This window comes from Heloderma suspectum, chromosome 4, assembly GCF_057233095.1.
Source record: "Heloderma suspectum isolate Gila_16-S chromosome 4, 16-S_ref, whole genome shotgun sequence".
Classification (NCBI taxonomy): domain Eukaryota; kingdom Metazoa; phylum Chordata; class Lepidosauria; order Squamata; family Helodermatidae; genus Heloderma; species Heloderma suspectum.
The window spans coordinates 45,560,519-45,574,458 of NC_139461.1; the positions used below are offsets into that span (position 1 = coordinate 45,560,519).

Sequence of the window (13,940 nt, forward strand, 5' to 3'; positions counted from 1 at the left end):
CATCATTGCACATTAAAAGCACTATTTGATTACTTTGTAAAGGGGGCTATTGTTGGGCTTAGTTTCTTTGTAAGAAATTAACCCTTCCTTCCAAAAATCCACAGGTGGGTAGCAGTCACCTTGGTAATTGGGGACAATAGTTAAAAGCTGTCCTCCATAATCCAACAATCTAGTGAACACCACTCATCCTCTAGTTATCCTGTCCTACTCAATAGCAGCCTCATCCCCTCATGTGGTTTAGGAAAATGAGAGCTTATAAGGCTGGGGGGGGGGGTGTCATTCATTTCTTCCAACTTTAATTCAAACATTGGTTAGAAGCTGACTCTTATCCTTTCAGCACTCTCTCCCTACCCCATTTCATTTTATGGAGAATGCTTAGGTCTTGCTTTGTGCTTCAGCCAATCAGGAATTTTCCCTGAAACATGCAGGGGCTTAGTGGCAGGGATATGTGAGAAACTGGTGTCAGTTCATTTTTGTGTTCCTTTGTTTTCAGTCTTAGGTCTTAACCCTGGGCATATAAGTAATATTGATGCATGTCCATGTCAGCACAGGCAGCATTAATTTTTCTCTTATTGGGAAACTGAGCCTAATGATGAAACTTACAGCAGTGCTCATCATTGCTGACAAAATAAAAATAGAACAATAGCCACTATTTTATGGTAATTGGAACTGGACAGATATGACGACCAAGTCTCGAAAACTCTAAAAACCTAGCTTAATTGCTAAATTGTTTCCATGCAAAAGCACAGAATTAATCCTGATCATTCATAAGTACTTTAACTGCAGAATATCTTGTGCATCACTGTTGATTTTTACATATCCTGCAACCTGTTTAGGACATTTATTAATCTGTCTATCTATCTACATCCTTATTAATTGTCTCTCTGAGTTGTCTCCCAGAAGTGGTCACACAAATAAATCATTGTCACAAACATACTTATATTTTCAGTTTTGTAATTATCAAATTATCAGCAATGCAGATTTTTTCAGTCAATTGTAACCTATTTGTTACAACATACAGTCTATGTTGGTCCAATAAACTATACCATTTCAGCTGCTTAGTATCTTCTATCACAAAAGCAGGAGAGAGGTCTCTCTTCATTCCAAGGGCACCTTTTATCATTTCTGTTAGTATTGACAGGCTTATCAAAGGAAGAATTGTCCACCACTCCCTGGGTAATGGCAACTTAATACAATAAGATGAGGAAAAGTACTGAAAGTTCTCAAAGTAGAATAGTTGAGTGTTTGTGCGGTAGGATAGCAGAAATCATTTTGTTTGAAAGGATCCAATTTCAAGAAGCAGCATGACCATCTTAAAAGTGCTGCTTTATACACATTTTATGACACAGCTTCCTTTCAACCCTGTCTGTCAAGACTCATGTAGGAAAAAGTTACAGTCATCTCAACAGCAGTGGGGGTTTTCCCCTTCTGATCTGTTATAGTTGCTACCATAAAAATGTAAACATTTAAGAATGGCCTTTGCATAAGGGGGTTTCCAAAATGTACCTGTAAAGTCACAGACACCAGAATATGGAACTTTTAAAATGCTCTGGTTGTTAGAGAAATAATTGTGATGTTTCCCATGTAAAATTAAGGAGATGTATATATACCACTGGGTTTTTCCCCCCTGTCCACTGGTGTCTGACAAGGTTTTACATTAAAAAATGGTTACATTGTGATTTATGACCTGGGGTCAACAAATCTTAACTGGCCAAGGGGCCAGTTAACCAAAGAGCAGGGGATTGTCCTGACATTCTGCAGTGTCTCTGAAACTCAGCAAGAGGTGAGTGGAAAATCTCCTCCTCTCTCTAGCTTTAAGCTTGAAGTTGGAGGGGAGCAGAGAAAACCCTCTGCTCTCCAACAGTTCATATCTGGAGGGAGTTAAAGGCTTGGTTTTTGCCTCTGTGCCAAGTCAGTGCAACCAGTCTTGGAGCGCCCACTGGGTGCAGAGCAAGGCTACAGACCTCTCCCCCACCCCAGCTCAGAACTGGAAGAGAGAGCAGAGCTTATGTAGGAAGAGCCATGCTGGATCAGACCAAGTATCTATCTAGTCCAGCATTCTATTCATACAGTGGCCAACCAGCTGTCGATGGAAAACCAACAAGCAGGACATAGGTGCATGAGCACCCTCCCACCCATGCTCCCCAGCAACTGGTGTACATAGGCATACTGCCTCTGATACTGGAGGTAGCATAGATTCATCAGGACTAGTAGCCGTTAATAGCCTTCTCCTCCAGAAATTTGTCTACCCCCCGTTTAAAGCTATGCAAATTGGTGGCCATCACTATGTCGTGTGGTAATGAATCCCATAGTTTGACTCTGCGCTGGAGAAGTACGTCCTTTTATGTGTCCTGAGTGTCCCATCAATCACCTTCATGGGATGACCCCAGGTTCTAGTATTATGAGAGAGGGAGAAAAATGTCTCTCAATCCACATTCTCCACACCATGCATAATTTTGTACACCTCTATTATGTCTCCTCTTCCTTGCTTTTTTGACAAACTAAACAATCCCAGCTACTGTAATATTCTGTCATAGGGGAGTTGCTCCAGCCCATTGATCATTTTATTTGCCCTTTTCTGCACAGCTTGCTCTGTCTTGGCTCATGACTGGCTCTAAGAGTACCCATTGGCTGCAAAGTCACACCCACACCTCTCCATATCTCCCGAGTACAAGCTGGAAGAAAGAGGTGGGGGTCTGTCAGCTTGCTCTGTCTGCACCTGACAGGTGCTCCAAGCTTGGAGTGTCTGTTGGGGACCCTGTGTGCCTCCATTTTCCTTCTCCAGCTTGGAGCTAGAAATGGGAGGTAAATGCCAGGCTTCAGCAGAACATTGGGGCTGGGGAGGAGGTAGTTTTATCCACCTCCCTGTTTAGCTCCAGGTTCTGAGGAAATCTCAGAAACCTAGAGCTAAAACCTGGTGAGCTCATCTTGCTCACTAGAGCTTGGCTCCTCTGTCATCATGGCAACAATACCAAGAGGCAAAGTCTCAGAAGACTTAAATATCTGTAGCTATAGTAGGACCATATATTGAAGGGCTGGGCAACTTCTGGTCCTCCAGATGTTTTGGTCTACAACTCCCATTATCACTTACCATTGCCTGTGCTGGCTAAGGCTGATGGGAGTTGTAGGCCAAATCATCTAGCAGGCCACAAGTTGCCCATCCCTGATATGCTGGGCAATAAAAGAGACAGAAAAATTGGATCATATACTGGGTAATAGAAGAAAAAAAATGCTTCTATTACATTTACAGTAAGATATGTACATGAAGGGAGGACATCTACCAGTTTATGTATGTGACTATTGCTTGACTTTTAGACAAAGCTGAGTACAAACTAGAATAAATACTCTGTTCTCCCATTTTTAGTAGAGTCTAAAATAAATATCAGCAATTAATAAATATGTTTAATCTTCTGTGTGTGCTATAAAAGTTACACTCAACATTCCTGTAGGGGAAAAATCCTCTTAACCAAATATATTGCATCCCTTTCTTTTTTAGAACCAAAGAAAATGGCTTTGACAGAGAGCCTTTGCACTCAGAGCATCCAAGCAAGCGGCCGTGCACTATTAGCCCAGGCCAGCGGTACAGTCCAAATAATGGCTTGTCTTACCAGCCCAATGGTCTGCCTCACCCCACTCCGCCTCCACCTCAACATTACCGTTTGGATGATATGGCCATTGCCCACCACTACAGGGACTCATATAGACACCCCAACCACAGGGACCTCAGGGACAGAAACAGACCTATGGGTAAGTGAAATTCTTCCAAACTCTTAATCTTGGTTTTGTTCTATATAAACATTGTACTATTGTATTACTAGAGGAATGTACTGGAAATAATACAATCCTTGCCTTGAACCCAGTGCAGCATGTCTGAAAGCTTGGAAGGGGAGAGAATCCCACCCATAAATTGCCTATCTCTGCATAACACACCAAAGGTAGAAAAGAGTTATGCTCAAGTTTTGAGGTGTTCTAGCCTTCCTTCTTGTATCTAGAAGAAACAGAAATGAGAAACATTTCTGATGATTGATCTTTTTTTTTAGATAGGAAAATCATAGAACTGTTTATTTTACTCTCATGTTTTATCAAGTGGTGTTGTTTTAAAATCCTTCTGATTAGGGTCAAAATATAGGGGCTAGGTGTATCTTTTTACATGACTCATTGAAGTAAAAAGGTGGGGGGGAAAGCATAGTTATGCTTTCTGCTATCATCTGTGTAGTTCAACAGAAATTTGCAGTGGAGACTTTCCTAGGAGATTGTGCCCTAAGACGGCATGAACTACTGGCGTGAACTATTGAAAAAAACCTGTACAAGGGTCAAGAAGCAACAGTAAGAACCAGACATGGAACAACTGATTGGTTCAAAATTGGGAAAGGAGTACGACAAGGCTGCATATTGTTGCCCTGCTTATTTAATTTATATGCAGAGTACATCATGAGAAACACTGGGTTGGATGAATCACAGGTTGGAATTAAGATTGCCGGGAGAATTATCAACAACCTCAGATACGCAGACGATACCACCCTAATGGCAGAAAGCGAAGAGGATCTAAAGAGCCTCTTGTTGAGGGTGAAAGCGGAGAGTGCAAAAGCTGGTCTGAACCTCAACATTAAAACAACTAAGATCATGGCATGTGGCCCCATCACTTCCTGCCATATAGAAGGGGAAGAAATGGAAGCAGTGACAGATTTTACTTTCTTGGGCTCCAAGATCACCGCAGACGGTGACTGTAGCCATGAAATTAAAAGACGCTTGCTCCTTGGGAGGAAAGCTCTGGCAAACCTAGACAGCATAGTAAGAAGCAGAGACATCACCTTGCCGACAAAAGTTCGTATAATCAAAGCTATGGTTTTCCGAGTAGCAACGTATGGCTGTGAGAGCTGGACTATATAAGGAAGGCTGAGCGCCAAAGAATTGATGCCTTCGAACTGTGGTGCTGGAGAAGACTCTTACGAGTCCCCTGGACTGCAAGGGAGTCAAATCAGTCCATCCTAAAGGAAATCAACCCTGAGTGCTCATTGGAAGGACAGATACTGAAGCTGAAGCTCAAATATTTTAGCCACCTAATGCGAAGACAAAACTCCCTGGAAAAGACCCTGATGCTGGGAAAGATTGAAGGGAAAAGGAGAAGGGGACAGCAGAGGATGAGATGGCTAGATAGCATCACGGATGCAATGAATATGAACTTGAGCACACTCCGGGAGAGAGCGCAGGACAGGAAGGCCTGGTGTGCTATGGTCCATGGGGTCACGAAGAGTTGGACACGACTTAACGACTGAACATCAACAACAATTCATTCCCAATGAGTGCCTTTGTTTTAATTACAGCATTTGGGGCAATCCTATGTTTCTTTTCACAGACTTTCTACCTCCCTGGAGCTGTCATTGGGGACTTTCAAATTCTTAATACTTCAGGGCCTGTGATCTTGTTCCCTCTCTTTTTCTTTGATTTGCTTGACTCCTGGTGTATCCAATTAATGTATTTTGTAATGGTTGCATTGCATAAATAGGCAATACTGTGAATGCCTACAATGGATCTATGCAGAAGATTAAGCTATTGCTAGATGACTCCTATTAATGCTATTAATATTTTGTTTTATTTTGTTCTGTTTTTGGCAGGGTTGCATGGCACACGCCAAGAAGAAATGATTGATCATAGGCTAACAGACAGAGAATGGGCAGAAGAATGGAAACACCTTGACCATGTAAGGAACATAACCAACATGCATATTTTGATCTAAATATAAGTATATAGGAACGTCACCATTGATGAGTTGTTCAGTTCTTGTATGTAAATAGTTTTTATATTATGTTTTATGTTGTATTTTTAAGCTTTTAATTTTTTGTAAACCACCCAGAGAGCTTTGGCTATTGGTGTCAGGAGTGCTTCTGAGTGCAGGGAGTGGGAGAGTAGTTCAGATTCTGAAGAACCACCAGACATGGGGAAGGTATGTTCCCAGGCTAGTCCAGACATGGATAGGCAGACCCCTCAGGTTTCAAAGGTCCAGCTGGAGGAAGGTCCCTCGTCACATATGCACACACACACCCGTGAGAGACAGCGAACAGGGAGAGGCGGTGTTTGGCTAGTCTGAATTAATTGATACAAGGCGCAGATGCAGAGCCAAGAGGGAGATGGCCGGGGCGGAACTTAGAAAGTCTACCCAATTGGCCCTGCGTGAACAGCAGCACTTACAAGCCTCACAAGAGAGATACCTCCCCCCATCCCTTAAGTTAGGCTAGTGAGCCCACCTTTCTTTCAAACGGTGGGCAACTTTCGTAGCTACCTTTTGAACCACCTGAAGGCATTTCCTTGCAGACTGAGAGTCACTGAGAATTTGCATCTGTAGGACCCTTTGTGGTAATGGAATTAAAAGCTGTAGATTGAAGCATCTTGTCTGTGTTTGATTCAGTGTTTGAAGATGAGTGGGGGCAAGGGGAATCCTGACAATTGGGTGGTATAGAAATGTATAGGGATGGCGGAGAATTCTGCCACAGATTTCAGTGAGGCTGAATGCACTGGCATTCAGCCCCCCGAAACTCATGGTGGAACAGCCTCCCACCCCCCCCGTGGAATCCCCCCCAGGATGAAGCTTACCTGGGGTGGATGTTCCGGCGGCAGCGGCTCCAGTGGTGGCTCCAGCGGCGACAGCTGGTCTTTTGGTCAGCTGCTGCAGACTCAAATGGCAGCCGCCATAGTGGCCGCCATTTGCATCCAGCCAGGCTGCCGTGATAGTCTACATAAGTATTTACGTAGCCTATCATGGCAAAGGCAGCCACGCAAATGGCGGCCACCACATCATGGCAAGCTAAAAAAAAAAAAAAAACAGCATACACAATTGGCGGCGGCTATGGCGGCCGCCATTTGCGTTCCCTTTTTTTCGCTGTTTTAGCCTACGTAAATGTTTACGTAAGCTATTACGGCGAAAAAAAGGGGAATGCAAATAATGTAGTGGGAGCTATTTGCATTCCTTTTTTTTCCGCTGTTTTAGCCTACGTAAATATTTACGTAAGCTATTACGACGGGGGGGGAAAGGAACGCAAATAGCGCCCACTACGCTATTTGCGTTCCCCTTTTTTTTGCCGTAATAGCTTACGTAAACATTTACGTAGGCTAAAACAGCGAAAAAAAGGGAACGCAAATGGCAGCTGCCGTAGCCACTGCCATTTGCGTACGCTGTTGTTTTTTTTCCGGAAGGCTGCCCAGCGGCCAGATGTCCGGCTGTGGGTAGCCCTGGCTGACAGCTCCGCAGAATATCTGCGGAGTGGAGCCGGACGGATTAGGATTTCGGGGGGAGGTGCGGAGTGCCTCCCCCCCACCGCGAATCACCCCGTCAAAAAGCTAAGTGACTTTAGTACATCCCTAGAAATGTAATGAATCATCATCATCATCATCATCTTCCTGCACAGCATAAGGAAAATTATAAAGATTTGCATGTGAATCCATATATGCTTGTGGCCTGGAGGGTTTCTTATGTACTTTATCTACTTGATCATACAGGCAACCACAGGCTGCAAGGTTAGGAAGTTGGGTTTATCACATGGATGAGCTGAGCTGATGTAGCAGATAGTCAAAGATTATGAGATGGAAAGTGCCAGTTCAAACTTCTTCTCAGTCTTGAACATCCTGAATTGTCTTAGACAAGCTGCAGTCACTCAGCCTTAGCCATCCCATTTGCATCGTTGGTGTAAGGACATCACCCAGAAGATCGACTTCCCCAATATCGGCCTGCGTGATCCCTAAGACCATCAGAGGAGGCCTTACTGGTTGTACCACAACCTTTAGATTGTCATTGGGTGGCAACCAAGAAGCAGGCGTCCTCCATGGTGGCACCCACCTTACGGAATGCCATCCCTCTTGGTATTCATGAGACGCCAACTGTGGCATATTTTAGGGGCCTGTTAAAAGGCGTGTAAAGGTGCCTCTTACACAAGCTTTCCCAAATGATTGTGCTGCCCAGTTAGTTTGCTTACTAATTATTGTTCTTTTAGCTTTGGTTTTAAATATTTTAAACACTGTAACTGATGAGTTTTCTGTATTTATTATGATGTATGTTAATCTCAAATTTTGTAAACTGCTTAGTAATATAATTAATATATAATATAGATTGATGTCAAATGGACAGACAGACAGACAGACAGAATAAACATATGCCCCTACCTTACCTGGATATTGAGACAGGGTATGTGAAGCACTTGGTCACTTGAATTGCACTGTATAAACACTGGTGGTGGTGGCTGTATCACACTTTATAAGTAATATGCTACATAGGCATTTCCATTCAACTAGGAATAATATTCAAGGAGGCTGTCTCAGCTAAGGCCTTCTCCACATATTACATTGCTTCCTCCCAGATTGTTGAAGTAGCATGAGAGATGTCCCAGGCCACATTGGAGGAGCCCATGCTGATGCTGCTCTCCACACCAGCATCACCCATGAAAACTGGGGCAATCCTAGCATGGGGAAAAGCCACAGAATGGGCAATTCTCACATGACCCTCGGCTGCTTGCATCACTTCAGTGGCATGGGAAGGAGCTTTGCTGCTGCAGCAGCTTTCCTGACACCTGTGTAACAGAAAACTGAGCTGTATAAGGTTTATAAGATCCCATGCAATGGGTAGACGCCAGTTGGTGCAAAAGGCCAACCTAATGCATTTCTTCAAAACTTGTGAGTTATTGGGAGACAAGTTAGAATAAAGAGAAAACATAATCATAAACCAGTGAGAGCCAGTAGTGGTTAGAATGTTGGACTAAACCCAGGGAGACCCAAGTTCAAACCTCCACTCAGCCATGAAACCATCACTTTGGGCCAGCATTACCTTTCAGCTAGGGATGGACGAAAGTCCCTTACCTGATCCCGAAGCTTGCATCGCGGTGGGGGGGAGGCACTCCGTCCCTCCCCCTGAAATTCTGGTCGGGGGGAGGCGCCCCGTCCCTCCCCCCCAAAATTCTGGCCGGGCGGGAGGCGCCCCATCCCTCCCCCAAAAAATTCTGGCCGGGGGGGGAGGCGCCCCATCCCTCCAGCCACGAAACCTCCTCTCCTGCTGGGACGCAAATGGCGGCGGCTGTAGCTGCCGCTGCCGTTTGCGTCCCTGCAGTCAGCCATGATAGGCTACGTAAATGTTTACGTAGCCTATCACGGCTGACTTTTAAAACAAAAACAAAAGCGCGTACGCAAATGGCGGCGCCCATGGGCGCCGCCATTTGCGTTCCTTATTTTGGCACGTGTAGTCTACGTAAACATTTACGTAGGCTACAGCGAAAATAAGGGGAACGCTATTTGCGTCCCCCTTATTTTCGCCGTAGTCTACGTAAATGTTTACGTAGACTACACGTGCCAAAATAAGGAACGCAAATGGCGGCGCCCATGGGCGCCGCCATTTGCATACATGCTTTTTTTTTTTTCTTCAAAGTCAGCCGTGATACGTTCGTGGAGAAATTCTCTGACATCCCTACTTTCAGCTGAACCAACCTCGCAGGTCTGTCATGTGAGTAAAAGTGTATGTGGCAGGGGTTGACAAACCATGTGGGATGACAAACCATGTGTGGTGCCTTGAGCTCCTTGGAAGATGGGCAGGATATAAATGTAATAAGCCAATAAATCTTATCACCCACTTTCCATTTCTGACCTCTAGCTCTTAAACTGCATCATGGACATGGTGGAAAAAACAAGGCGATCTCTCACTGTGCTACGGCGATGTCAGGAAGCTGACCGGGAGGAACTTAATTACTGGATACGGCGGTACAGTGATGCAGAGGATTTAAAAAAAGGCAATGGTAGCAATCATTCCAGGCAGCAGAGTCCAGTGAATCCAGATCCCGTCCCTTTAGGTACTGTGTCTACTTTAAAATTGGAAATATATAAGAGCATCCATGGATTTTTCTTACAGTGCTGTACTCCTTAGAATTTGCCCTCTGCCCTTCTTTCTCTCTCTTCTTCTTTTTCTTCTTCTTCTTGCAGATTTCTTGATTATGACATGGGTGGCTCTGCTTATTTAAAAAACTAATAAAAGGAAAAATTGGACTGAAACACAACCTTCAGCTCCGTAGACTCACTTGAATTAGGCATATTAGTCTGTTCTTTTTATTAGCATAAGGAAGAAAACATTGCCAATAAACAGAGCGTGAACTGGTAGCCAAAATAACTACCTTGGATGCCACTCTGTTCTCACTTAGATATCTATCTTTCAGCTGCAAAATATTAAAACTTCTACCAAACATGTGCCATTCATTTGTGGTTTCTGTTTAAATTCCAGCATCAGATAAAAGGCATAGTCATCCAGAGAGAGAGACAGACAGACAGAGCTTGTTTAATTTTGTCCCAAGAATAGCAATAATATTTGTCCTAGATTGTGTTATCAATGGTACAGTTTAACAAAAGAGGAATAACGCTATAGACAGGAGGGCCAACAATTTCTGAGTGTCTATGAGGGTAACAAGTGTTGCAGGTACTCCTCCAGCCTACAGGGAAACTGGTGGATCATGGCCACCGTATGTTGAAAGAAAGAAAGAAAGAAAGAAAGAAAGAAAGAAAGAAAGAAAGAAAGAAAAGAAGCAGCTCTCCAAAAATTTAATTAAGGCCAACACAATGTATCAATATTGCTTTTTTCCTGGGCATGTTGCAAATGTCACAGATTCCCCTTTGTCATTTTAATGAGCTAATCTACCCTGTAAAAATTACCAGCTTGTCATTTCCAGTAGTTTTGGGTGGAGGACAGGAGGGCCATCTGTTATGCCTTTATGTCTTTCCCACACACCTCTTTATGATTTGTATTGGTCCCCATTCTGTAGATCAGTTTCAACCATCACTATTATCTGCCTGTTTGGGGGCTTTATTATACGGACTCTGATACAGAGGACCATGAGTGAAAGAAGGAAAAATATCACCCAGATAGTTCTGTGCAAGTTTTGCACTGGGTGACAGTATTCCATATGTAAAATGGATGCAACTTGATTTTCCTTGCTGAAAGGATCTGGTTCAACCTACTGGTGCAAGGCAAATAACTGATTCTCATGTGATATTCTCTTCTCTGCGTTAATGTCCTTTCTAATAAACAAAACCTGCTCTGAGGCGAGGGACTGTAGCAGATGCATGCAGAAGATACCATGCTCAGTCCCAGGCACTTTCAGTTAAATATAACTCAGGTATGAGGAGCAAGAGACATCTCTGCCTCAGACTTGAAGTAGACAATACCAGGTGCAAATGTACTTTTTTAATCTCTCCCCCACCCCAAAAGCCTATTGCAACTTCAATGATTGAATAGTAGTAAAGATTATTCATATACTAGTTTTAGAATAAATCAGATAAACATTTCACATTTGTATACACTACTCATACCTGCATATACACTTAGGCTAAGTTATGTCAGAAAGTTACAATTGGTTCAGTCTGTTGTTGTGCAAAATAAAAGAAGTGCTTAAATCAAATGTTTGCTTGGAAGGTAGGAGAGTCGAATTGCTTCAGTCCTGAATAATCCACATATATAAAAATATCACTCAGACATGCTTCACATTTACAACTCACTTGATGGAAAGTGATAGGCAATCATGTTAATAATCTGTCACTTTATTCAGGCACTTTTGGAGGAATGTATTTAACATTATGTACAGTATTTGATTTTCATCCTCTTAACCAGGAATTCTGCTTAATATATCATGTGCTGCAGTAAACACCGTAAGTTATCAATGAAGGTTTTGTAGGAAGGCAGGAACATAGAAAGTTGCCTTGTGCAGGGTCAGGCCATTGGTCCGTCTATCTCAGTATTGGCTACACTGACCAGGTTCAGATGACACCCCATGGCTACGTGTGGGTTATTTAACCTTAAAATAGACCCCGGGTTATGTGAGGGTTGTTTAACACTTGCATAACCAACACTCGCCGGGTTCGCACGACACAGAGGTTGCATATTCAAAACGGCTCATGATGCATCACAGCCTCACCATGAGTAAATAACCAACAGTGGACTGTTGTGTGGTGCAAACAACAAGAATTATTGGCAGCAGCTTTCCAGGGGGCTTTTCTATCCCTGCCTGGGGATTCCAGGGATTGAACCTGGAACCTCCTGCCACTGAGCTATGGCCCTGTCTCTTCTTGGTTTTCTGTATTGTGTATGTAACCTGGAACCTCACTGATGGGTTATTTATTTACTTGAAGATGCACAAAGGGTGTGTTAGGCAGAGATAGATACGTAATTTGAGGAGTAACGCTCAAAAACCTTTACCCCAGTCTAGATCCTTGCACATGGAGCTATCTTGGCAACAGATTACTCCATTCGTTTCAATTTAGGAAGCAGATTGATTTGGACAAAGAATGCTCGCAGGACCAACTATCCTCTGTTAAAAGGAATGGGACACCTATTCTGGGCAAGAAAGTTCTTTGTTTACACTGGGTCTTCCGGATCTGTAAGCAAATGCTAGACTGGCTCATCTGGGCCTAATTCAACTACAGAGCATGCAAGCATGATCCAGAGACAAAGTTCACATATGATGAGTTGGTTCACTGCTATACCAGCTCTGTGCCAATTTGAGGTCACTTTTAATAGAGGAAACCAACCCGACATGCCTATTTTTAGTAATGGGTGGTCAACTACCTGACATCATCAGTGTCTAAGAGTTGGCAGTGGAATAGAAGGATGTCAGAGTGCTGCAGTGTGGCTCTTCAATTAACCTACTTTGAGCTCTGACATGCCCTTTTGCAGCTTGAAAGACTGCTTGCCATTCCTGCTCTTTTGTTTGCAAGGTCGTAAGATGGCTACACTCACTGGAAAAGACCCTGATGCTGGGAAAGATTGAAGGCAAAAGGAGAAGGGGACGGCAGAGGATGAGATGGCTAGATAGCATCACCGATGCAATGAATATGAACTTGAGCACACTCCAAGAGAGAGCGGAGGACAGGAAGGCCTGGTGTGCTATGGTCCATGGGGTCACGAAGAGTCGGACACTACTTAACGACTGAACAACAACAACAAAGATGGCTACAAGTTTTATTTTCTGTCTCTTCCAAAGAGTTCCACCACTGCTTCCATCACAGTCCAATTTAATCATTCGCCCATGGTGGTTATGCAAGTGTGGACAAAGACTAGTTTGTGTTGCCTCTGAGGGATACAATGAACCTCAAGGAGATGGAGATGAATGTAGTGATTGGACATGGGTTATATTCCCTTGTGTGGGGGTCCTCTGTGTCTTGTTTCAGATGTCAAAAAATGCCATTTCTCTTGGCATGCTTGTTACAGCACTGCTTATTTCTGTTGCGTCAAATTCCCTGATGATCTGCAGAATTCCAAAATGCTTCTTGTACTTCCTGAACTTCACAATCAGGTTGACAGTTTCTTTCTGAATTACAAACATTTCCTGATCTCAAGGTTGATTAATCTCTTGCAGTGTATACATGAAAACTTTACATCACTTTGACAATAGGCCAACTATTTGAGGAGATAAATATTTTTCATCTTATAAAAGTAGGGAAAAATATTGCACCTTAAATTTTTTAAGGTGCAATATGGTTAGAAATGCTCTGTTCTTCACCTACTTTGATAGGCTTTCTTTTTAAAAAAAAATCACTGTCATCTTCATAAGTCAATTCACAAATCTTGTGAATTGACTTATTTCTTTACTTTCTTCAGGATGTGCATCCTTGACATTGCAGTAGGGTATTCTAAAATCCACTACAATTCTATATGCCTTTTATTATGTTTTCTTCTCAGTTTTTTACTCCAGCTCTATACATAGCTCCAGATTGATATCTACAAACGATTGATCTAGTAGTTCAGTTCGAAATAAGTCACTAGGTCTCTTCCATTCTCTAAAGCTAGCTATGATTAGACTGCTGCCATTTTCAAAGTAGTATATCTTGGGTTGTTGCAGAAATTCCTCTACTCCCTTCTTTAATACTTTACTTGGGGGGGGGGGTCAGATTTGACTTTGAAAATGTGACCCTCTTTTACACCC

The 13,940-nt window shown here is 43.1% G+C and overlaps 1 protein-coding gene across 7 annotated transcripts in view; it reads left to right on the forward strand.

The window, feature by feature from the left end:
* RUNX1T1 (RUNX1 partner transcriptional co-repressor 1) overlaps positions 1-13,940 on the forward strand; it is a 218,973-nt gene that overhangs the window by 160,127 nt on the left and 44,906 nt on the right. For all 7 annotated transcript variants that reach the window (XM_084849143.1, XM_084849149.1, XM_084849148.1 and 4 more), the window contains 3 exons: positions 3,497-3,747; positions 5,616-5,701; positions 9,629-9,824. In XM_084849143.1, coding sequence (XP_084705269.1) covers positions 3,497-3,747; positions 5,616-5,701; positions 9,629-9,824 — 533 coding nt within the window. The remainder of the gene's footprint in view (positions 1-3,496; positions 3,748-5,615; positions 5,702-9,628; positions 9,825-13,940) is intronic.